A 27,096-nucleotide genomic window follows, 5' to 3' on the forward strand; every position below is an offset into this window, starting at 1 on the left:
CACAGATATACATATGTACATAAATGTAGATATAAATATAGATGCAATGTATACATATAGGGGAACGGGCAGATGTATATACATGTATGTGTATGTGGTGTGTGTGTGTGTACGTGTGTGTGTGTGTGTACTGGGACAAAAACCATGGCAATGTATTAGAGATGTGCTCTGTCTTTGAGGGTCACCTCCTATTTAAAGGCAGAAGAAACCGAATGAAGTTTTGCGTGGTTATTCATTATGTAGCAATAGAACAGAAAAAGCCCTGATTTTGGGATCTGTGAACCTGCTTCTGGTACTTACAACCCATGTGACCTTGAGTATGTAACAACCTTCCCGGACCTCAGTTTCCTAATTGACAAAGGAAGGGGTTGGATTACGTAGCTTCTGAGGTCTCGTCCAGCTCTAGACCTCAGATCCTGAAGTCCAGTTTTACAAAAAGCAGCCGAGGGCTAGAGAAAACACTTCACCTGCCAGCCACTGGGTGCCACTGTTGCCCCACAGGTCCAGACTTTGGAAAGTTGACGCTCATGTGGTTACTACCTCTCAGAAATAATGTAAGCAACAAAATAGAAGGTTATCACATGAATCCCCAAAGTTTGACCAAAGAAGCTTGGGTAAAGCTATTTTCTGGGAAAGAGCCTAACGGGCCCATTATCGCTCGTGTGGAACAACATGTGGTTTTGTTTAAAATATCCCAGCAAGCTAAGAGCAGAGCTCACATTGCCCGAGGGCTGGGAATCCAGAAAGGGGAGGTATTGCCAGAGTGATGAGTTGAGCATTCCCTCTTGTATAGTACATATTGCATATTTCCAAATTGCTACTACTCATAGCAGCTCTTTGAGGGGTCTGGCAAAAAAAAAACAAACACTTTTTTTTTTTTTAAATTTGTGTATTTTAAATAAATTTAGAAGATCAAGCATCGGTAGTATGCCCAAAGTCACACAGCAATCTGATGGTGGTAAAACTGTGGTTGAAAGGCTAAGATACACCCTTTCAAGAGGCATTCCCAAACAAATGGCTATTTTATTTCATTCTCATAAATTCCAGAGTGTGGAGATAAAATAAATTAAAAAAAAAACCTAAGGATACTAACAAAGAGAAAAGAAGTTGCATATCGTGTACAGGACATGAACGTGCTGGCTGTGCCTAATTTTCACCATTTGATCTCATCTGGCATATCACCATGGGAATTTGGGGACATGTATGTACATCTATGAATATGTTAGCCTTCTAACTTGATTCTTAAAGGGTGTGTAATGATAACATGACTATATATTACACACAAACACATGTAGAGTAGGTAAAGTAAATATACACACATACACACCTTCCTTCAGCTGTAACACTACCTTCAGTATATACATATATATTTGTAATTGCATGTGTGTATGTATACACACTAAACTCTCATGATGATAAACTTCTTTATATTGATTGAGAGAGATTCTTCAGAATGAGTCATCTGAATTTGCATACTCTGCAGCCCTCAAACTCACAAGTTTTCTTGTGATGGCTTTGCACTTTAATATTTTAATAGCCCCTCTATGCTTTAATCATTACACAAGATGGTATCCATTTAATTGAACAGAACTATTATATTATTTTTTTCTTAAGCACAAACCATCTACTTAACAAAAAGGCAAAACAATAATCATAATATCACAGTTAATACAAAGCAAATTCAGGAAATCATAACAGTTGTCCCATAAACCAGGGTCATACTCTTATACCATTGCGTAGAGTCTTCAGTAGGGAGAACGGGCACATCCTTTATAAAACCTAGCAAGAAAACACCTGAGTGAGGATGACCCATGTTCTCAGGACCCCTCACAACTCTGAAAAACAGGTTTCATTGTCTTTCATGGACAATTTGCACCACACAAAGACCCTTCTATACTAACTACTCCCCTTCTAGTGATTGGGATCATTTAAAACAGGGCCACCTGGGAGAAATATAAGGTGAAAACCAACTATCCCATTTTGTCTTGCTCTAAAGAAATAATTTGCATTGACAAAAATGATGAATTTTGTGCGTGTGACACAGGATAGATATGGAAAATATTCATGGGTGTTTCCTTAGACATTCCTGCTCTTTGGCTTAAATTCAAACTCACAAATCATACAGTCAGAAAATATTAGTAGTCTCTGCTGGGCTTACTGGCATTTAAGTACAAGTCTTGGATTTGTGTTAATCGGTTTTATCAGGATTCCCCCAATGTATCTCAGGTATGTAATGCGTGCAAATGCATATTGAGTTTATTTTCTAGGGAGTTGGTTTTTTTTTTTCTTTTTCCTTCTTCTTCTTGGGGCTTCCTCTGGCCATGTCTGCAACTACCAGGAATAATTATGTCATGCACAAAAGATCAGAGCAGCAATTCGCTGACTGGAGACATACTGCTGGTCCATAAGTGTTGTTTGAGTTTCGATTCTGTCTCTTGTGACTACACATTGTTATGCTGATCCACAAAAATATCTCTCGCATGTGCAAAACCATGTTTGAGCCTTTAGCAAACACTTTTGGAATTACTTGCTTTCCATAAAGTAAGACATCACTTTAGCCTTCACTGTGTCAACACCTTTGACTACTTTGGTAATTTACTCCCTCCATCCCAGGGGTCAAAAGAAAGAGGGCATCTATAGGAACCAAGCTGGAAACGGGGGAAGTCCCTTGATCTAGACTAAACTTCTTGCATCAAGCTTCGCTCTGACCCAGCGATCCTCTAGTCATTTTTGAAACGAACTGAGATGTGAATCTAGTGTCTTTGTGCTTTTTTGTTTGTTTGTTTTAGGTCATGTGGTGCAGTGAACAGAGGGTCAGCCTCAAAGCCAATAGGACCTGCCTCCGAAACAGAATGGGTGTATGACCCTGGGCAAGTCACAACTTCATAATGGTCTATGCAACTCTCTGAAACTGGAAGTTGCAGAAGTATTGACCTCCATTGGTAAAGGGAATTTCTCTATCCAGAAGTTCCTTATGCCAGCGAAATTCTAAGTTCAGAGCTTACTTCTACAGAGCAATATATTTTTTTTAACTGGAGCCTAGGGACAAGTCACTTGGCTGGCTATATGCCTTACTTGAAGGTGAAATTACACATTCTGCTCTTAACTAAGCTAGAAAGGCTACATTTGGTAGAAAACTCAGAAAAATCCAAATGCTCTGCACGGGTCAGACTTGCACCTGCCAGGCTTACAATGTCCTTGAGAGATTTGCTGTTCAGTTGAATTTGATTACAGACGCATTAGCAGGGGAGAGTATGTCATCAGCTAAAAGCTTTCATTCCTGACCTGGGACACAGGGTTTGGCCTGGCCTCAATGCTTCGTGGTATTCCAGTCCAGCACACATGGGTGTGATAGTTCTGAAACCATCTAATTGAAAGCAGGGAAAGGGCAAAGCCTGGAATTTGGAAAAAGCAGAACACAGCTGTTCTGAATTACAGAACAGGTTGTCAACTTTTGCAGATGAAGAGCTCAGCTATGTAAAACCCGAGTCTAACTCACTCGAGGGGCTGGGATGATGCATGCCCGGGGCAGCTTTTGTGTTGGGCTGCAAATGGTTCCATTTTGTACTGAATCAACACAGTCCCACAGCTTAATGTATCTGTGCAGTCAAAAGCTTTTATTTTTCCCTTTTCTCAAAATATTCAACAACATTTCAACATAAAATGTCCTGGCACTCTACAAGAAATTTTAAGGCAGCATTGTGTACAGACAACAGCAATGCCATTTTATTAATTACCATTTATAAGGAAGCTTCATAAAGTTTCGTTTTCCATCCCCCCCCCCCCAATTACTAGTCCATTAACAAGAGGGAAAAAAAAAGAACTGGGAAGTCTGGGAGACAGAACAGAAAGTTTTAAAGGTTAGACTGATCACACACACAAGGTGATGAGAGATTGAGAACAATCTAACAGCCAAACTTCCATCCTTCACTTTGGCAATGGAAAACCTAAGGCTTCCAGATCTGATGCCTATCCAAGTTTTGACTAAAGTTATTCTGATTTCAATTGTTTCAGCTGATCCACTTGTATTTCTCTCCATCTCCAAAGAAACGGTTGCATTTTAGTGACACATCGGACTGACTTTAGGTGTGGACTGGATTACAGACTTTGTGATAGTTCAACATTTAAGGTACAGTGTAAATGTAAGAAACTAGGTTTAAGAGCTGATGGATTTTAGAGACCATTTGGCCAAGCCCAAGGGAAGCTAAGTGACTAGTTGGACATCTGAGTTTCTTCATCTATCACTCTTTCTACCACACCTGGCTATTGTAAATATCCATGCCCTATTCCCCCTCCCACCCTCCATTTAAAAATTCCTTATTCCCTAGTTTCTTACTTCTTCAGTCTTCCTTCTTCTACTTTCTATTTTCCTTAAACCCACACTGGCCACAAATACATTCTCCTCACACACATTTTCATCATTTTCATCTTTTTCTCATCTTCTTTCCCCTCTTTGGCTCACAGCAACCCTAGTGGTAAGGAAGTGACTGTAGCAACCATAGATAGGTCTTGGGGCAGCAAAAGCAGCCCCAGGTATTAGGAGCAGGGCCTTGGAGGAAAAAATGAAGCTGAATATGTAATGATGGATTAAATAGTAAATTGACTGCTGACCTCGGACAGCCAGAACCATGGATCTTTTGGCTACAACCAGGAGAGAGAGAGGAGTTAGCACCTTGGATTGGGACTCAGAGAAGATCCCTGGGGTTGTCAGAGACCCTCAGAGTTATTCACATTAGATCTAAGGCAGTGGGGAACCTGTGGCCTCGAAGGTACATGTGGCCTTCTAGTCCTTGGGTTCAGCCTTTTGACTGAGTCCAAGTTTCAAAGACAAAAAATGCTTTTAAGGGGATTTGCTTGGATTCAGTCAAAAGGTCAAACCTGAGGACCTAGAGGGCCACCTGTGGCCTTGAGGGTGTGAGATGAAACTCATAATGACTCTTCCAAAGACGGAAAAAAAAAACCACAGCAAAATAAAGATTAGTCACTTCACCTCAAAATTAGGGGGTTGTGATTTTTTTAATTGTATACCTGATTTGAGTACATTTTTTAAAATCGATATATTTTTTTAATGGAAATTTAATTTGCAAAAGTCTTCATTAGAAATGCAAATGTATAGAATGTTTATTTTCAGTTTATGAAATATGAAGGAAACTGGGGCCCTTTCCTGGGTAAATTGTCTTTTTGGAAGGGCTAAATGCTAACTCTTTTCAGAAATTCCACAAAGAGAATAAAAGCTCATGCAATTCCCTGGCACTCAGGCTGAATCAGAAAACAAATCCTTAAGGACAGAGTCCTGGAAATCGGCTTCATGTTGGAGGTGTGTATTAGGTTTTATTTCCTAAATATCGCAGAATTTGGAATATGCAAATACTATTTTAAAACCCATAAGTCTGAACTTGTCATTTGGGGGGGCAAAGGAGATTTTTCAATTCTTGCCTTTTTTTCCATTATCTAATAGGAAAATTTTTATTCAAGTTTTGCATAGAAAATCTATTCCTGGTCTAAATTCCATTTATGGAGCCAACTTCTATTTTACAACTGAGATTAGAATTGTTAAAAGCTGAGGAAAAGGAGTATAGATACTGGCTTAACAGAAGGACTTATAACACAATTATATTTTACTGCCAACATTTGTGGGGGAAAAGTCCATCAGAATTGTGCGAGTTGGGGGTGGGGAGAACAGTAGGAGTTTGCTAGAAATATATTTGTCAGGTACAGCACAATGTAATGGTATGATAAAGCAAAACCCATATTGATTTTGGAAAAGACAGACAACCTCTTACGGGATAAGATGGATTTTGGAAGAAATTCATAAAGTCATCTTATTCTGTTTCTTCCTTTACTTTTTGATGGTTGGCAGGGACATACAATTACATCAGTTTATAGGTGATTTTGAGGGGCCTTTCCCTAATCCTGACCTTTCTTGGAGCCAATTCTTTTGTTAAGAGACTATCAAAAAAAAGTTACGTTATGGGGACATCAATCTGACTAACTGCATGACCTTGACTTTTTCCAACCATTCCGTTAATACATCCTTGTAGATCATTTCTGACTGTATTTTACTTGCTCATTGTGGACAGATGCAAGTTCACACATTACTGATTAGCTTAAGATATACAGTGTTTGGGTTCTACACAAAGAACTTTCCACATATTTTTCTACATTCTTTAAATCAATCCTGACTTCATACTATCTAGATAGACCTTAAAGAGCAAGCATTAGTATTTCTTAACATATGCGATAAATAAAAGTGGGAGTAGAACTCTGTAGATAAAGGGAAAACCCAACCCAAACACCTTTGTATTCAACAGGATGGATGAAAATAGAAGAAAGAAGGGAAGTGCTTACCTTTGGCATGGGGAACTGGCATGCTCCAGAACAGTAATATGCATCAAAGGACTTTGGGGAGATAATCCATTCACTCCAACCAATATCTGCAAAATCCACTTTCAGGTATCGCCTGGCACAATTGCGAGGTTCAATCCATTGTTTCCTCCTGGCCTTCTTCAAGGTCTGCTCATCAAACTGCAGCGTCTCGCTTGTCTGGTGTGGGCCCTTTCTCTGCTTCTTGCTACTTTTGCTCTTCTGAGCTGGCTGTATCTGGAGTGTCTTATAAGGCTTCCTCTTCTCCCAGCCTCCATTCTCCTTGTACTGATATTCTGTGCCTGGGAGCTCGTTGTTCTGCAGGGGGAGCAGGGGGCTGCTGAGGGAACGCTTCTCCCTCCGCTTCCTGGACAGAGAAGTCCGCATGTGGCCGTTCAGCTTGGCTAGAGCTCCAGTGGGAAAACTCCAATGTCCCTGGAGACTTGATACCACGCTTTCTGATTCAGAAATGGATGAATCATTGGCATATACTAAGATATAAGGCTCAGCATTGGTCGGCATTCCCTTTGAAAGGGAGTGTCCCTCAAAAGAGATCTTGATACCTATGAAAAACTCACCATTTTCTTTTGCCTTGGTCAGCATTTGAGTGATATCTTTGGATTGCCAAGCCAACATATCTCTATGAAGCTTAGCTATATTGACCGAAATATGGCCCAAGAACCTAGTTTGGTCACCATCTGGTGTAAGGCTCCAGGCAGACAGGGAAATCTGTATTTGTTTCCTGTATCCATGATGAGAACAACCTCTGGGAGATATGCAACTCGAACTAATGTTCATTAATTCTCCAACGGAGAAATGCAAGGTTGCAGACAAAATACTTTCAGACTTGGTTAGGGAAGTCAGGTTAAAAATATGTAGTTCTTTGTTTTCCAGGGTTCCTAGGAGGGGGAAAAAAAAGAACAGGAGAAATTCAAAATGCCAGAAAAGATCAAAGCAAGAACTAATCATTATTTCTACTCTCTGAGGGGACATTATAAATGCACTGAGCTAATATTGTAGGGGAAAGAGGTGTGACCACAAGTTACAGTAAAGTCAACCAGCAAAGTAAGAAATCCTGACAAAATAGTACTTTCCCATATCTCCTTGTCTCAGTTGGAAAACACTAATGGCTAAAATTTGTATATCACTTTATGGTTACGAAGCTCTTTCAAATACACTTAAGGCTCATAAGAAACCCAATGAGGTAGGTAGTGAAAAATCTTAATATCCACATCTTAAAGATATTTAGTTAGAAGAAAATAAGCAACTGGGCCAGCAGATCCTTAGGAATGGAGTTGGCAGCATGTTATAACTGGGAAAGCAATGACCTGGAAGGAAACCTGGGTCTAGTTCTAGCTTTCACAACTAGTTAAGCTTGAGCTTAACCTTTCTAGGCCTCCATTTCTTCATCTGTAAAATGTGGGTGCTGAACCACAGAATCAGAAGAGCCCTTAGGTTATCTAGTCCTACTTGGAAAAGGAAATCCTTTTCATAAATCTTTGATAAGCCAACCTCTGCTTGAAAGCTACCAATGGTTTTAATTTTGAAACATCTCAGATAAGGTATGATTCTGGTGAAGAACGCAACTTGACTGGAGTCCTATGATATATATCATAGGACTCCAGTCAAGTTTCAAGGCACTAGGGGAAAAGTGCTACATTACAATTAAATGGAAAAAAAAAATTTCCCACTATTTGAGGGCAGCACATTCTACTCTTAGAAAGCTCTCATTATTAGGCAATTGTTCTTTCCTCAAATGTCTGTTAATGCAAATATTTCTCCCAATGCTGAAGATGGCAACCCACCCACGTGCCTCTTCTCTATGTCCTACCATAAGTTAATCACATGGAATCCCATCATCACACTTTCTTGACATCAATCCTAAATCTGCCCTCTATAACTCCTATGCATTGCTTCTATTTTTGCTCTCCTGGGCCTCCCTAACAACTAGAGTTGTCCAAAAAGTACAATGGACTGTCTTGAGAGGCAGAGGGTTCCCTCTTATCTTTAGCAGAGACTGGTATTTCCTAGTGGGGATCCCTTTTACGTATGTATTAGACCAAATGGCTGCTAAAGTACCTTTCAATGCTCAAGTTTTGGGATCTTGTGAAGTATTTGAAAACAACTATCTTGCCCTTTTGAAATCTTCCCTTCTCTAGGCTAAAGATCCCTAGTTCCTTTAACTGTTCCTCATATCAAGGTCTCTTGTCTTCGCATTATCCTGGTCATTCAGATTCTGGATCCAAGACTTGAACCTGGGGATTCTGACACCAAGTTCAATACCTTTTTCCTATTTTAACAAAATGAATCATACCTTCCCCTACATAGGAGTAAAGAGGGTTAGGTAAAGAATGAAGATGAGGTAGGTAAGCATAAAAAGTATTTGCCTTTTACTGAGGAAATGAAGTATTCATTTAAATTGTTACTTTTCATTTAATTTTAATATAGTAGCACTCTACCTTTATTACCTTGAAACTTGGCTGAATTCAGTGACATTCCATTAATATAGTCAATGAGTTGTGTTTCATTTCTCATGTGTTTTAAAACAAAAATAGTTCCTCTACATTTCTCACTCTCCAAAGAGAGAATTGGGGGAAGCAAAAAGGGCACAGTATGGTGCAATTGACTAGCAAATAGCCTGAGGTTTGGACTCTAGATTTGATTCCCAGATCCATAATCAAACCACTAGGATCCATGCTCTTACATATTTGTTTCAGGAAAACACACGCAACCATGAAATCATGTTCCTGATCAAAAACATATTTTAGTAAAAACAAAACATTTCTCTAAAGATGTGGAAATCTTAAAAATGAGTTCATTGAGTTCCCTAAGCACAAGTGAAGTACGACGGGAAACATGTTTTACTCATTTTTAACAGTGTGTGAAGGAAAAGGAAGAACCTGCCATTGGTGCACATTTGTACAATCCATGACACCAAGATAATATTTTACAGACCTTTGTAACAAAGTCATGGCATCAGACTTGTTCCCAATCTTTTGCTTTAATTCATACCATTCATCTTAGTATGTATTTTTATCCAGACCTTTATGCAGGAGATTGAAACTGTTTCGGTTTAAAATGGAATAAAGAGAGATTTCACTATATGGGAATCTAGCCAATGGTTAGTAAACAAACATATCATTCAAAGGCTATGGGTGCAAGATCTTTAATATCCCAATTAATTCTCTTTCTTTTTCCTTTATTTTCATTTAAAAGGTGTTTCTCCCTTAAGAATTCCTCAGGAGGAATCTTCTGGCAAGGTGGAAGACTCAGACTTGCTCCTTATTCCAGACCCTTATAGAATAAAGATATATGCCAACTGAAATAAAAGAACATCAATTAAAAGAAAAGAAATAAAAGTAACTTGGCAAGGCAATCCAACTGTTAAAATATCATACAGGATCACACTATCAACTTAATTCCCCATTTCATGCTCTACATGCCTGCCTTCACACTCCAGATTTCACAATATCCATTCTTAATGGTGGCAGCCACAGTGACTTTAGAGAAAGGAGAATGTTGGGAAGAAAGGAAGGAAACAAGTATTTATTAAGTGCCCCCTCTTTGCCAGACACTGTGCTAAGTGGTGGGGATACACATACTAACAAAAAGAAAACTATTCCCTGCCCTCCTGGAGCTTTTATTCTAATGGAGAAAGAAAATACAAAAAGGAGCTGAAAAGCTGGTTGGAGAGAGGGGAGGAAGTTCCCAGGGATGGGGCTTGGTTTTGAAGTTTAGAAACCAGGAACAAGGCTGGATAGAGAATGAAGGCTGGCCTAGGCCTCTTCACAAAATGGAGACTTGAGGAGGAAACCACCAGTGATTTCCAGGGGGAAGGCCTTACAGAAGGCCTTCGAGGTTAAGAAGATGGCAGGGGTGATTGCATATTCCAGGGTGGGGAGGCCTCAGGTCCTGAGGCAGGTTTTAGAGTGAGATATGATAGTTTGGAAGTCCAGGAGCCAGGAACAAGGCTGGGAGCAGATTGATGCAGCTTTAACTAGCCAGAACAATGTCTTTTGTGACCTAGTGAAGTCTCTATCTTGGCAGTAACTCGACCACACTCTTCAGTCCCTCAACAAGTTCAGGCTCTATGTACCCACCGGAAACAACAAAGCAGTACAAACATTGGAGGAAAGAACAAAGGAAGAAATTATAATGCAATGAACAAATAAAATGGGGTAGAGAGCCCTAGGATAAAACTTTTAAAATTGTATAATTCAGCAATAATTACAAATAGAGCCTTCAAAAAGAGAACAGAAAGGCCATTAGAACCCAGAGAGTGGTTTAAAGGATAAATAAAATTACTATTAGAGAGAAGCTGGGGAACTTTCGCAAAGTTAAAAATTCACAGTGAATATCCTGGGGGAGTGGAGTGGGAAGGAAGGATGTCATAAAAGGCACTAAAAAATTCAATGATATATTAGAGCAAATCCAAAAGATAAGATTTTAGAATAACATATAAAAATTATCAAAAACAATTGCTCTGGAAAGTAGGACATATAGATAAAAATCTGAGAATCATCAAGAGAAGAATGAAAAAAACAAAAAATCCTATCAGTCATATTTCAAGAAATCATAAAAGAAAATCATCAAGAAGTACTCAAACTAGAGGGCAAAGCATAGATGGACTTCACAGGTCATCCCCAGGGAGAAACTCTAAGTATAATATATCCAACAATGTTATTACCAAGTTTCAAGCTCTAAAGGTAAAGAAAAAATAAAAGGTGCAAGGGTGTTTGAAGAGATAGATACCATACCAAGAAATGCAGTCATTATAATGCTGAACCAAACATCAACCATAAGAAAGGAAAAAATAAACTGAAACATGATATGCTTAATGGGAAAGGAAAAAAGGCTTTCGATGTTTGAGAAAACAAAACTGGGTAGAGACCAACTAGACAAATGTAATAGAAACAACAGCGACGACAACAAAGAAATGAATTCAAACATCTGAAAAGATATCCAGTGCTTATGTCCCAAAAAGGGGAGGAGAGATTTATTATCCTTTCAGAGTCCAGTCATCTCTAAGGCACAATGAAAGAATGAGACAAGCTATGGTGTTGGGAGTTCAAAAAACTAAAAGAAAAAGAAAAAAAAGACATATTAAAGAGGGGAAAAGGAGGGAGGTAAAAAAATTATTTATTGAAATTGGGGTGTCACAGTAAAAGATTAGTCAAACACAGAGGTGCGGGGTTTGAAAAAAGCGGGGAACTTCAGAAGTTCCTCAATTAACTTGATGAAATTATAGGACAAATACAGGATCGGTCACGGTAGCCTCAAGAAGCAAGAGCAAGCTCTTCAGAAGGAATCATCTTTTGCAATTAAGAAAAGAGGCAAACATGGTGAAGAACCTAGCCTTTGAAAGGGAATTATTCTTTGCTTTTTTCTTTGTGCCTCTTTTAGAGCTCAGTGATGGGAGGATATGAGGGTGGAGAGAAGAGGAGTGATTTTTCTCTTCACCCCATCCACAGTAGTGGCTTACAGAGGAGCAACTTGCCCAATAGGAAATGTGGTATTCAGGAAAGAATTAAGTCCTGGATAGGAGAATTAAGTCCTGAATAGGTGCATGACCAGTGAGATGGGCAAAGCAGCAGTTGAGCAGAGATACTATGTCCATGGGAGAGCAGTCTAGGGACACGAAGAAGAGCAAAAAAGCACTAGGCCCTGTGGTAACAGAGGTGTGGGTTACCTTGGCCATATATACTTTTTATATGCATGGCTCCATATCCGTGGTCATCTCTATTCTTGCACCTACTCTTTGCACTGTATTTGTGGGAGAAGGTGCTTATGTTTGGTGGGGGTAGGAGAAGAGGAGGAGGCATGTTTTACTAGTACTATTCACACTATGCAATTTCAGTAAATGCTTTTGCCTTATGATAATTGTTAGAGAGCTAACTATTAAACATGGGGGCTCATGAGCTATAGTTTATTTAGTAGTATTTAGTAGAGCTACAGAGTAACCAGGAGATGCAACCTGTGAGTGAGATTTGGAGAGGAGGGTCCTGAAGGTGATCCTACCTCGCTGGCATTATTATTATTGGCAGGCAGGCAGTGTAGTGGATAGAGTGCTGAATTGTTCCCTGGTGCCATTTCTCTCTGTGCACCTGACTTGCTGCCAGAGAATGACTTGGGGATGGGTAGAAAAGAGTCCAGTGTTCCTTTCCTTTTTTTTTTAAAGAATGATTTAAGGATTAAACTTAAAAGCAACCCCAGGCAGATTCAGTTTTTCCAGAAAATATTCTGATTTTTATTTTGTGATATATATTCCCAGACTCTGATCTCACTGCCACTACACACCCAAGTTCAAGTCTTTATTATTTCTTGTCTAGATTATTCCTCCCAGTCATCCAACTCACTACTGCCATATAATTTTTCTTCCAGTATAATATCACTCTTATGTTCAAAACCCTTCTGTTATCATAGAGAAGTTACTAACCAGGAGTCCATAAACTTTTTAAAAAATTAGTTATTTAATATTTTAGTAACCAAATTTTAGTATAATTGGTATTTTTAGTCCTTTGTATTTTATTTTATGCATTTAAAACATTATTCTGAGATAGGTTTCTTAGGCTTCAACAGACTGACTGCCCAAGGGGTCAAGGACACAAAAGTAGTTATGACCTCCTGCCTTAGAAGACAAGCTCTTTTGCCTGACACTCTACATGAAGGTCCCTCATCTCCCACTAATCCCCTACAATAATTGTACTGCAGATAGACTGCTCCTACTGTCCATGAAATATATGCTGTACCATCTTGTCTTCATGCCTTTGTTCAAGCTAATTCACCTAGCCACAATATCTTTCACCTTCCTCTATGACATTCAAATCCAACATATTTTTCTATAAGATAGTGGAAATCCCACAGATCTCACGCCATCTTCTATTGAACACTGAGCATTTATTGTTTATGCCAACCAGGTGGCATTTAATAGATGGCAGCTTGCATATTTCTCTAATTGCTCCCCTGTTGTTATTTAACAAGCTTTCTACTAAGAGGCATTGTGTCTGTCAAAATAGATGATCTTTTTGAGGGCATGCACTGGGCATTGTACTTCTTTATATATTTGACAGTGCGTAGTGTAATAGGTATTCAAAATATATATTGAATGAATGAATCAGGTCATTATCTGAAGCAAAGTAGAAAGAAATCTTGATTAAAAAAATTATATGTAGAAACTCAAATTGTCAACTTTTATTATTTATCTACTACATGTGGGGTAATATGCTAGGCCTTGGGGTTCTAAAGGGGGGAATCCTTCCCCTCAAGGAGCTACAGTGAAAACAAAATACGAACTTGTGTAAATAAGGTGTTGCAAAGAATATATAAAATAATTTTAAGAGGAAGAGAGTGCTAATTACTGGAGTTAATCAAGAAAGCCGTCATGTATGGACACGGCCATTAGTTCTTCTTTGAAGCAACTTATGGATCTATGAGACAAAGGTAAGGAGAATTTGAATTCTGAGCTTGGACTTTTGCTAAGTTATAGAATCAGAGGAAACAGAGATCATACTAGTAAGCATTCTGATGAATAAGAATAAACTAATAACTCATGGGAACAGAAGGATACTATGAAGGAATAATAGAAAAAATATGAGACAATTAGGAGGGTGAAGGGTCTGGAAACCATGTTGCATAAGAAAGTAAGAAATTTGAGATATTTAACCTAGAGAAGATGTCATCTAGGCTAGATATGACCTAGATTATAGCTACCTTCAGATAGTTAAAGGCCTGTCACATGAAGGAGCTTAGAGCAGAACTATCTATGATCATTTGGTAAAAATTATCAGGAGACAGATTTCAGTTCAAGATTAGGTAGAACTTTCTAACACTACATGGATGAAATGTTCTTCCTTTCCATCACTCTCTCTTAAAATTCTCTTTGGTACTCTGATCCAGGGACACTGGTCTCTTTGCTGATCTTCCCACAAGACACTCCTCCCAACTCTAGGCATTTTCACTAGCCATCCCCCATGCCTGTAATACTCTCTCCTCATCTCCTCCTACTGGCTTTCCTGACTTCCTTCAAGTACCAGCTAAAACCCCATCTTCTTCAGGAAGCCTTTTTTGATTTTCTTTAATTCTAGAACTTTCCTTTTGTCGATTATTTCAAATTTGTCCTGTACATAGCTCATTTATATATTATTTGTTTACGTTTTCTCTCGTTAAACTGTGAGTTCCTTGATAGCTGAGATTTTTTTTAAAACCTTTCTTTGTATTCCTAGTACTTAGCACATAGTAGGCACTTAATAATTTTTCTCATTGACTCTAACTTTCGAATCCAAACTTAAATATCATCTCTTCCACCAAGGCTTCACTTATCGCTGACAACATTTCTCCCTCCTTTATACTTTCCCAACCCTCTGTCTATACTTTTCTTACATAATGAATGTTATATTATTATCTATGTACATGGCTTATCTCCCTAAAATCTTATTTTTTTATTTTTCTATTTGTGAGAACAGAGAGTATATCTTTAGGATCTTTAAATCTCCCCCAGCACCTAACATAGTGTAAGGACACACAGCTATGCAAGATAAATTAATGAATAAATTAGATTTGCCAACAAAAGAATGAGCTGCTTCATGAAGATGTGAGTTCCTGTTAATGGAAAAATTCCAACAAAGACCAGATAATCATATATCAAGAATAGTAAGAGAAGGGATTCCATCACTTGACAGGACCTCTAAAGTGTTAGCTATAAGGTAAGAGTCTATTCCTTTTTTTTTTTTCAAAGAAATACTTTTTTAAAAGTTGACAATATATGACCATCACCCATAGATGGTGCTATTTTCTAAGTGATAGGAAGGAAATCCAGTCTTTCATCTGTGGTTTTGCTAAGAACTTACTCAAAATGAATGTTTTGGGCAGTCAGGTGGCACAGTGGAGAGAGGCCTGTAGTCAGGAAGACTCATTTTCATGAGTTCAAATCTGGCCTCAGATACTTACTATACGCATGACCCTGGGCAAGTCATTTAACCTTGTTTAGCTCAGTTTCTCAACTATAAAATGAGCTGGAGAAGGAAATGGCATATTACTCTGGTATTTTTGCTAAGAAAATCCCAAATGGGATCATGAAGAGTCAGACATGACCAAAAGGAATGAACAATAAAACAACATAAATATGTATTATGATCTAATTAACATTTGTCACAACTTTAAGTACATGGTGAATTTAATGAAAATCCAATAATTCCAAAATGCAAGGGACATTGGAAATCATTTAATCCTATGCCTTCACTTTACGGATGTAGAAACAGAAACAAAATAATGAATGGGCTTGGTTGGCCAAATTCACCCAGCTGAAGTGTTAGGACTAGAATCCGAGTGTCTTGAGTCTTTATCCACTTCCCAATATCACACTGTAGATTTAAGTGAAATACATGCTAAAGTCCTATTTTGGTTTTCCATTCATTTTCAATTAAAAGTAAAACACCTATTAAATCTTGGCACAACTCTTGGGTTTCAAGTTAGGTTTAACAATCCATGTTATAAGGATGATCTATCTTAAACTGAAGAAATAATAAAGATTATATCATATGATAGAGGGTGGAGTCATTATCCAGGAAGGGAGATAAGGAATATAGAAATAATTATAATCTAAGTAGAAAATAAAACTGCAGTATTATATGTCCAGTGGGTATGTAAAAGTGTAAAATCCCTACATTTTTGTCATTTATCATGACCATTTTTGTATGAAACTTTCCTTTGATGTCTCTAATCTTTGAAGTAGAAAAGATTAAGAAGAGGTGGCAAGAACACACAAAAGAACTATACAAAAAAGGTCTTAACATCACTAATAACCATGATAGTGAGGTTGATGACCCAGAGTGAGACATCCTGGAGAATGAAGCCAAGTGGGCTTAGGAAGCATGGCTAACAATAAGGCTAGTGGAAATGACAAATTTCCAGCTGAGCTATTTAAATCCCTAAAAGATGAGGCTGTTAAAGTGCTGTGCTCCATGTACCAACAAATTTAGAAAACTGAACAATAGCCACTAAATTGGAAAAGATCAGTTTATGTCCCAATCCTAAAAAAGGACAATACCAAGAAATGTCCAAATTATCAAACAAATGCTCTCATTTCACATGCCAGCAACATTATTCTTAAGATTCTGCAAGCTACACTTCAGCAATATGTGAAGCAAGAATTACTGGAAGAGCAGGCTGGTTTTCAAAAAGGAAGAGGAACTAGAAACCAAATTGCCAACATTCTCTGGATTATGGAGAAAGCAAAGGAGTTCCAGAAAAACATCCACTTCTGCTTCATTGACTACACTAAAGCCTTTGACTGTGTAGATCACCACAAAATGTGGCAAGCCTTCAAAGAGATGGGAGTACTAGATCATCTTACTTGTCTGAGTAACCGATGCGCAGTCCAAGAAGCAACAGTTTATAAGCGAACATGGAACAACTGATTGGTTTAAGATTGGAAAAGGAGTATGATAAAGCTGAATGTTGTCACCTTATTTTTTTAACTTAATGCAGAGTACATCATGCCAAATGCCAGGCTGGATGAATCAAAAGCTGGAATTAAGGTTGTGGGGAGAAATATTAACAATCTCAGACATTCAAATGATGCCACTCCGGTGGCAGAAAGTGAAGAGGAATCAAGAAGCCTCTTGATGCGGGTGAAAAAGGAGAGGGTCAAAGCTGGCTTTAACCATAATATATTAAAAAAAAAAACTAAGATCTTGGCAGCTGGTCCCATCATGTCCTGGCAAATAGGGGGAAAATAAATTGAAGTAGTGTCAGATATTAGGTTCTTGGGTTCCAAGATCACTGTAGATAGTGACTGTAGCCATGAAATTAAGAGACACTTGCTTTTTGGGAAAAAAAGCTATGACAAATCTGGATAGCATACCAAAAGGTAGAGACATCACCTTGCCAACAAAGGTACGTAAAGTCAAAGTTATAGTTTTCCAGTAGCAATGTATGGCAGTGAGAGTTGGACTATAAGGAAAGCTGAATTCCAAGCATTGATGCTTTCAAAATGTGGTGCTAGAGAAGACTTGTGAGAGTCCCTTGGACAACAAGGAGATCAAATCAGTTAGTACTTAAAGAAATTAATTCAGACAATTCATTGGAAGGTCAAATACTGAACCTGAAGCTTAAATACTTTTGCCACATAATGAGAACCCTTTGAACTCATTGGAAGAGACACCGATAGTGGGAGAAGTTGAGGGCAAAAGGAAAAGGGGACCACAGAGGATGAGATGGATAGATAGTGTCATGGAAGCAACAAATGTGAACTTGAACAGATTTTGAAAGATAGTAGAGGACAGAGGGGCCTGGTGTGCTATGGTCCATGGGGTCACAAAGAATCAAACATATGTAAAGTGTTATATTGAAAAGCTATTTTGGATCTATGATGAATGGATAAAAATCATACCTCACTAATTGAAACCTAGGAACTCACAAACAATTTGTCAAAGAGAAAATCTTTAACTCCAAATTTTTATTTAAACTAGTCATAGCTGCTAGAAATGCCAAAAAGGGAAAGTACAGTACTATTCTCTCTTCTGTATACTGTCCACTTATTCCTCCATGAAGCAACAACCACTTATTTAGTGGTTAAATATTTGCTGCTAGACATTGAGTCTTTGACTATTATGGTTATTTACTACTATGTATTATATGCCTAATCTCTTCTACTGGATCACCATACTATTTCTTAGCCAGTACCAGACGGTTTTAATGGTTACCACTTGGTAATACGGTTTGAGATAAGATACTGCTAGGCCACCTTCCTTGACAATTTTTTTTCAATGATTCCCTTGATATTCTTGGCCTTTTGTTCTTCCAGATGAATTTTGTTATTATTTTTTAGCTCTACAAAGTAATTTTTGGTAGTTTGATTGATATGACACTAAGTAAATTAATTTAGGTAGAATTGTCATTATAATAATATTGACTTGGCTTATCCATGAGCAGTTAGGTGGCACAGTGTATAGAGTTCTGACCCTGGAGTCAGGAAGACTCATTTTTCTGCGTTTACATCTGGCCTCAGACACTTACTAGCTGTGTGATCTGGGCAAGTCATTTAACCCTGTTTGCCTCAGTTTCCTCATCTGTAAAATGAGCTAGAAAAGGAAACGGCAAGGCACGCTAGTATGTTTTTGCCAAGAAAACTCCAAATGAGGAAGAGTTGGACATGAGTGAAATGAGTAAACAGCAATGATGACAGTAACAACAATAACGACATGGAGTCTTAGGACTAGAAAGGACATTAAGTACTCATCTAGTTCATCTTGTTGCATTCATGAAAGAACGAAGAGAAAAAATAGAGTTCTTAACTTTGGAAATGAACGCAGTACAATATTTTTCTTTTGTAAGTTTTGTTTTCCTTATGCAATTATTGCATTTAGGAAGCTTAATGCAGAATCCAACTGTTTTACAAGCCTCAAGTCTAGAATATAATGATGGATGATATAAATTGTATAAAATAAGTTAAAATAATAATTTATTCATAAATCTCTTTATTTGCCTACTTTCAGGCCGATAGGTAATTCTATGCCCAGTGTAAATTTATCAGTTGACTCATATAAGCATCTTCTATGTGATACCATAGTTTTAAAAAAAAGACAAAACAAAACACCTTTTCAGTCAAGCCTAAATTTTCAAAGTCAACCAAAGGTTGCCTCAGTAAGAAGCAGCATTTGCCACTGGTTTTCAAATCAGTAGAAGTGGTGATGTTATTAGAGTTCTGGCTAATAAGACAAAAGGTATATGGTGAAGCATGATTCCATATTAGGTTGCAGCTCTTTAAAAAGGGATTTATTTTACATGACAAGATTTCTACCAGTCCCTGCAGCCTACTACAGTTCAAGGAGTTGAAATACCTCAGACTGGCATCTGTGCCTTCCTTCTGCTTCTATTACTTAGCAAACCTCTCTTAACTTCTTCATCTTGCAATGATAAAAAGATGTATCTTGACTTTGTAGCCTGCCCAATGATATTCTCTTCCTTATTTCATTTCAAAGTTACAAATGAACTGGTTGCTCTAAGTCATAAAAATTGTCAGCCAAGATTGAGCTATGATAAAGGTAAGACTAGGAGGATCAAGCCTGGAATTGGGGGGCAAAGGAGATGACTCAATGACCAGCCATCTCTCAGGCTTTTAGTACTGCTCAGGATGCCACCAAAGTGTCCTGTGACTAAAGGGAGGTAGGAGTGGGCACAGAGAGACTAGTCTATCATGAAATGTTTCCTCACTTGAGCAAGGTACAGAATTGACATCACAATAGTGAATGGCAAAAAAGACTATGAAAGACTACTCAATTTTTTTCATTATTCTTTCATTCACATTCCTACCCATAACCAAGTTATGCACACTCCATTTTACTGATACATTCTCTTTGCTACCTTTGGGCTTTTGCACTGACTACTCACTACTCTTCATGTCTGGAATGCTTTCCCTTATACACTACTTCTTACTTGAAACCTTTCCTAATCAGCTGCTAGTGCCACCTCCCATCACCTTGTGTTATTTTGTACATACTTTAAATACTTTTAAATGTACATACATTTTTGTCCATAAAAACATGGTACAGAATGTAAGCTCCTTGTGGTAGAGGTAAAGTCTGAACGGGCACAAAATATGGGTTTAATTAATGTTTGCTGACTAACTGATATCATGAAGTTGTAGAAAATTCAGAATCACTGACTGAAAATTTAAAGGAGTATACATATTTCTTAGCCTTCCATGGCATCTTTACAAAAATTAACCACACACTAGAGCATAAAAATCTCACAAACTAATACAGAAAAGCAGAAATATTGAAAACATTCTTTAGGGAACACAAATTATAATTATAAAAGGACATTTGAAAAAAGGATCTAAACTTAAATGGAGAGCAAATAATATAATCCTAGGGAATATGTGGGTCAAAGAGCAAATTTTAAAAATATGCAATTTCATTAAGAAAATGACAACGATGAGAAATCATATCAAAACTTTTGGGATGTACCTAAAGCAGTCAATGGGGTGGTGGTGGTGGTTGTGGTGTTTTTATCTCTAAACATATTCATCAACAAAACAGAAAAACATATCATTGAATTGAGTAAGCAACTGAAAAAAAAAACACCTGGAAAAACTACACATTAAACTCTAAACAAAAAGTTGGAAATTCTGACAGTCAGAAAAGATCAACAAAATTGAAAACAAAAATCAAAGCATTGAATTAATGCATAAAAGTATGATCACTTAAAACAAATTAATAAAACAGATAAACCATAAGCTAATTTGATAAAAAAAAAAGAATGGAAAACCAAAATGAAAATGGAGAATTCACAACAGAGAAAGAGGAAATAAAGGAAATCGTTAGAAATTATTTTGCCCAATTACATACCAAAAAGTCAAGGCAAAGTAACATGAATTTATTATGCATTCACTATGTGTCAGGCCTTGTTCTAAGTGTTAAAGATACAGATGCAATCAGAAGGAAAGTGGCTCCTATTCTCAAGGAACTTATATTCTGATGGAAGAAGACCTTGCACAAAAGGGAGGTGGGTGAAAATTGAGCTGCGGGAAGTGAAGTCTAGAAAATCAGATGCACAGCCGGGATGAGAATGACAGTTGGCTGGCCTGAGCCTCTCCCCAAAATGAGACCCCGAACAGAACTCACCAATGAGAAAAAGGAGCTGGCATGGTGGAAGTCCATTCTAGGAAGATGAGGTCCCAGGTGCTGAGGGAAGTCCCAGGGTGAGACTATAGCTGAGTCATAGTGGTGAAATCTAGAAAGTCAGACACACAGCTGGAGGGGATTGAAAGATGGCCAGTCTGGACAAAAATAGTCGTTGGCCAAACAAGGGATAGAGATGATCATAAATGATAAAAGGGATAATTTTGATTGAATGAAAGTGAATGGCTTTTGCTTCAAATCGCTGATAGAAATGCTAGTTAAAAAAACTCTGAGGCTCACATTTTACGTATAAGATTAGAAAAGATACAAAACAGGATAATAGCAATGGCCAGAGGAGCCATAGAAGGACAATTACACCAATGTACTGTTGATAGAGCAGCAAATTTGTCAAACCATTCTAAGAAACAATTTTGAATTCTACCCCAAAAGTCACTACATTCAATCACCAAGGGATGCCTCCACTATGCATATACCCCAAAGAGATCAGACAGAGAGAAAAGATCCGTGTAGTTCAGAATATTCTTAATAGCACTTACTTTTTTTGGTTAAACAAAGAAATGGAAACAAGATGGACGACCATCAGTTGGAAAATGGCTGAACAAAGGAAATTAATATAATAGACTATTTTTGTCATTACAAAAAGTTTGGATATGGAGAAATATGGGAAGACATGGGAAGAATTCATACAATCAGTATATGAACTGATGAGTAGTGAAGTGAGTAGAAGTAGGAGAAAAAGGTACACAATGGTTACAATAATTTAAAGGAAATGTACTCTGAAAGACTTTAAAGCTCTGCTCAGTGCAATGGACCCAACATGACTCCAGAAGAATAATTATGAAGCATGCTCCCCACCTCTTCATAGAGTGTTGAGGGAGTAGAGGTACAGAATGAGACATATTTATAGACACTGCCAATTCGTGAATTTGTTTGTTCTAAGGAAAAACTTTTATTTGGGGAGGGGAGAAATGTTGGGAGGATGGGTTTGATAGTGCTAATTATGTAAAAAAAGAAAAAATAAGAATGCCAGTGAAACATTTTAAAATCAACAGAAGAAAGCAGAAGGAAGTTCAGCAGATATTGACAAATAGTTTTGTCAATTTAGCAAATTTAATAAACATTTTACAAAACAGTAAGTAATAGAAATTCACCATTTAGCATATCCAAAAAGAAAAAGTAATAATGATCAAGCTTGGTCCCAAAGGATATATATGAGAATCAACCCCATCACCTTTGTAGAAGTGGGAACCATGGGTACTGGATCCTGCATATAATGTTGATGTTGGCTGATGGGTTTCGTTTTGCTGATCTTTCTTTAAAAAAAAGCTTTAAAATTTTTGTTACATGAATGAATGAATGAATCAATAAAGTATTAAGTGATTTCTATGTGCAAAGCCCTATTCTAAGCATCGGGGAGACAAACAGAAAGAGTAAGGCAATCTCACTTTAATGGGGGGAACAACATAAAAGAGGGTTTCCGCAGCAGCAAAGCAGATGAGAATACATTTTCTTTAATGTCGTTTCCACTGATAAAATCATTGGTAAAAAAGAATCATGTTAGTTCCTGATGTTAAACCATTTGACAGTGCTGAGGACCTTGGTGATGAGAACTTTATTTTCTCGGTTTTCAGGAGCCAGAGCTGTAGTACCTGTAGAAGCAATCACTAGGCTACACCTTCACAGGGGCTGCTTCCCAGAATGATGGTTGAGGGCACTGGGAAAGAAGCATTTCTATTCCCAAGGTCCTGAGTTCAGGGTCCTTCCTCTCTCTGTCAGGATCTGAGGAGAGATAGTGGTACCCCTTCCAGGGCTCTTGTGCACACATTCCTATTAGTTGCAGTTGATCAGTAATTATTGCTAGTGGGATGAGGAAGGTGGACCTCTTCTCCACAGTGATTTCTCCCCTCAGTGATAGCTTTGAGGACTGGGATGTTGTTTAGAGGACATTGCTATTCTTAATTATCTTGAGTTGAGGGTCGTAGGCTGTCTTTATCAGGGTTGGAGGGGAGATGGTGGTAAAGGTTGCGGTGGTAGTGGTGGTAGAGGTCAGTCAACTTGTCTAGTTCATTCTGCCTCCTGTTTCTCCTTCCTGTCCTGCTGCTTCAGCCTAACTGGCTTGTTTACCCTGTGAAGTCCCTTCTCTGTAGGAGCCAAAAGATGGATATGAAGGCTGGACTGGAAGCAGGACCCCTATGTTTATAAGGGATGGATCTTGGGAGATGAGTGAGGAAAGGGTGATGTTGGGGAATTTAGGTGATATAAAACTAAAAATATCAATAAAAAATTTAAAACCTGACCTCACCACTAAAAGATTAAAAGATATGTTGCAAGAAACATTCTTATGCATGGATATGTTGGAAAAATTCTATTATCATGCCATGTGTTTACATTTATAGAGGATACACTAGCATTTTTATAGACTGCCATAGCTATTCCAAGGATGGAAAAGGACACAGTCAGAAGGACAATTTAGTCATAAAGTCATTAGCTATAGTTTAGATTTGATATCATGATACACTTGCCCCACTGGGGTCAAGACTGTGGCAGTATTTCCAATATAAAGACTCCATGTTCATGGATTCAACACAACCATCCAAATTCACTCTGAATTAAACTTGGCATACCCTGGAAATATTTCCGGCAAAATGTCTTTGCACTATCACTACCAAAGTAAAGATATACTAATTATTAACTTACAAGCATTAAAATTACAAGAGAATTTGTTGTTGGAAAAGTGTTATCAACTTACATCACAAAAATACAGTACTCAATGTAAAACTTTTGAGAAGTAAACCAAGTCAGCTTAAGATGAATTCTTCTTCTTTTACAAAAATAACAAATTAAACTCTTGTTAAGTTTGATGTTTGAGTATTTTTCCATACAGAAAAGAATAAGGTTATTATCTCCTTTCCATTTATTTTTCTGTCAGTACATAGGAAAGATTTTACTATTTCTCCATACCACAGTTTTTGAGGAAATATTCTATAAAAAAGGAATAATTTTTAATCAAATTTCCCATGCTAAAGCTTAGGAATTTCACTGGGTTTTCTATATAACTTTCAATATCCCTCTTATATTTCATAAATAAAAGGGATTATATAAAACATTCTGATTTTATCAAATTGGCCTTGCCTTAAGATATTGAATAGCAATAATAAATTTTAAGCGATTTTATCTTATTTTTTCTATTTATCTTATTTGATATATTATTTTATCTTATTTTATCTCTAATGAACTTTTTTTTCCCAAAGAAGCAAACAGTGAGTTTAATACATTCCAAAATATCAATCAATCTCATATATTTCAAGTAAAAGGAGGGTCATTTCCCACAGATCCATGAAGAATTATGTTTAATAAGGTCTCTCCTGAATTTAAGTTCAGAAAAGGACTCTGGGAGATGAAATCGTGGAAGTTTCTTTCATCATAGGATCATAGATTTAGAGCTGGGCCTTTAGACTCTATCTTATCCAATCCCTTCATTTTATCTATGAGGAACTAATACCCAGGCAGGTAAAGTCACATAAGCAGTAAGCAGCAGTCAAAATCTGAGGTCTGGCCTCTTTCCACTTACCATGTTGTCTCTAAAACAGTCCCCAGACTCTCATGTGTGACCCCATTTGGGGTTTTCTTGGCAAAGGTATTGGAGTGGTTTGCTATTTTCTTCTCCAACTTACTTTATAGATGAGGAAACTGAGACAAATGGGAATAAGTGACTTGCCCAGGGTCGCAAGATTAGTAAGTATCTGAGGTCAGATTTGAACAATCTTCCTGACTCTAGGCCCAGCAGTCTCTCTCCTGCCCTTCCTAACTGCACCCCTTCTAGAACTTAACACAGTTCAAATTGGAATGCGTAGGAGCAATATACTCAGTTCAAGGAAAGAATAAAACATTCTCTTCTGATGTTCTGAAACCTAGAATAACATAGGCTGTACGAATATGATAGTATCAAGAAATTCACTTTGAATTTTGCATATCCACGTTCTTTCCAATTTAAGTACATCTGAGACTGTCATAGTAAAGGTTTGAAAGATGAATTATCAGAACAGCTAGTCTACCAAATGCATCTATGCAGCTCCAGGGCCCACATACTCCTGTCCCTATAACAGTGCTTGGGAAAGTCTGAACACCATTCAAGTCCTTATAAAAATGTAATTATTGAAATGATATGCTTTTAATCCCAAGAACTTATTTTAACTGTAGAGTTAATTTTCAATTATCTTTAAGTGATATTTCAGCTTTAGAGATATCTTATACTGATTCCATGGCCTAGCTGACTTTCTGAGAGTACCTGTTTATAATACAAAGTAAAACTTAAATTATTTGTGCGTCATTGGTGCTTCTCTCTCTTTTTTATTAGCATGGATAACAAGTATCCTGAAAAAAAAATTCAGGTTGTAAAACAATCTTGTCAATAGAGTAAAAACTTCATTATGAGGCAATCATTTTATTCCTTTCACCAGCTCTCTCCTTTAAGTGGAAATATCAAATAAATCAAATATAGTTCATTTCCAGCCAACTTTTCTGAGTCCAGGAAATTCAGAATAATTAGGTTTTATGCCGATATTTTGCCACCTTGCCAAATTCTAACCTATTACACAAGAATTCTTTCTTATTGTTCTGGGGACATTTCAGAGATTGCTACCATTGGTGGAACCTTCCACCTCTTTTTCCCTGTTATCTTTCTGAAGGCCTCCACGTCCAGCCATTCATGACCAGAAATATGCCAAAGCTACGATGTTATTATTCTTAAAGTGTGGAGATTCATGTGTGGGTCCAAGTGCTCACTTGTATTTTCTAAGAGGCAGTGGTGCAGTGGATTGTCATTTGGCTTCAGAGTCAGGAAGATTTGCATCACATGTCCAGAGTTCTGACATATCCTGGCTTTGTGACGTTGGCAAATCACGTAACTTCTCAGTGCCCCATCCAGCTAACTAAAACTCTCAAGTTTCTGAGCAGGTGCTGATTTGCATTGACATAGGGAGTTACCTCAGAATGAGTTTCCTATCCCAGTGAAAGGAGGGTGCTATTAAAAACAAAACAACCACACTCTAAAATTTAGATGATGTTTTAAAAAGGTGATATGCCCACTGAAGTAAACTCTTTTCTTCAAAAAAGCTACTTAGATAAATTTAAGCACTTTTTAGAAAGTACTAATTATGGGAATGGTGATAATATAATTAACAAAGAAAGTGGACAATCCTAATATGCTATGTTTTATTTTTATTAAAAGATAACAAGGACAATTTTTCAACAAAAGCTAAAAATAAAAATTCATCACATGCCCCTCATTCCATCCTCCTAACTTGTGACATGTGACCATGTGTTTTAATGGAGCTGAACTTTGCTGCCATTAATAACTTAATAAATAATTTCTTGCCAAGGGAAAGACAAAACCTAATAGGTTGAATTGTTTTGTGTAAATACTTTTCTATCTCAGAAACTTATAAGCACTGCAAATTTATGACTTTGGCAAACCAAATAAATGGCATCAGTGAAGAAAGCAGAGAAAAGAGGTTAGTGAAAAGTGTGTTTAGGATGGATGCCACCTCCCAGCAAGTAATAATTTAAGTATAAAGTAATCAGAAAGAGACCACAGGAGCTGGTTTTCAACCAAAGATATTATTATAGGTTTAAAACAATAAATAATGTTAATCAATAGCTCAGCCTGAACCTTTAGTATAGTCTGAAGAGTTTCACATGCCTCGAGATGATACAGGCTTAGAACTATAAAGAATCTCCAATTTGCAAATCCAGACAGCTTTCATCAGCCCTACCAGAATACATGTCATAGGGAGAGCAAAGTGTAATGTGGCTTGGAGCCAAAGACTCCCAATGAAGCTTGGGTGCCTTCTCTGTGGTTTCTAGGTAAAACTATCTTCCATCAACGTCCTTATTAACTGAATACCTAAACACCTTTGGATGGGGTTCAGGATAAGCCACCTCTCTAGGAGGTGCTCATGGGATGAAATAATGGTTGGGGTTTAGTTAATATTTGCACTAGAAAAACTCAGGTTTTCAAAAATGTATTAACTATTAATACATGAATCCAAACTTCGTAGAACAATTCCCCTTAATAAAAGGATTTGTTTTG

At 37.5% G+C, this 27,096-nt stretch overlaps 1 protein-coding gene across 2 annotated transcripts in view; it reads right to left on the bottom strand.

The window, feature by feature from the left end:
• The window catches only part of BMP3 (bone morphogenetic protein 3), a 33,273-nt gene that overhangs the window by 2,247 nt on the left and 3,930 nt on the right, over positions 1-27,096 (bottom strand). For both annotated transcript variants that reach the window (XM_027853340.1, XM_027853339.1), the window contains one exon: positions 6,349-7,262. In XM_027853340.1, coding sequence (XP_027709141.1) covers positions 6,349-7,262 — 914 coding nt within the window. The remainder of the gene's footprint in view (positions 1-6,348; positions 7,263-27,096) is intronic.

Source organism: Vombatus ursinus, unplaced genomic scaffold, assembly GCF_900497805.2.
Source record: "Vombatus ursinus unplaced genomic scaffold, bare-nosed wombat genome assembly UNPS02009975.1, whole genome shotgun sequence".
Classification (NCBI taxonomy): domain Eukaryota; kingdom Metazoa; phylum Chordata; class Mammalia; order Diprotodontia; family Vombatidae; genus Vombatus; species Vombatus ursinus.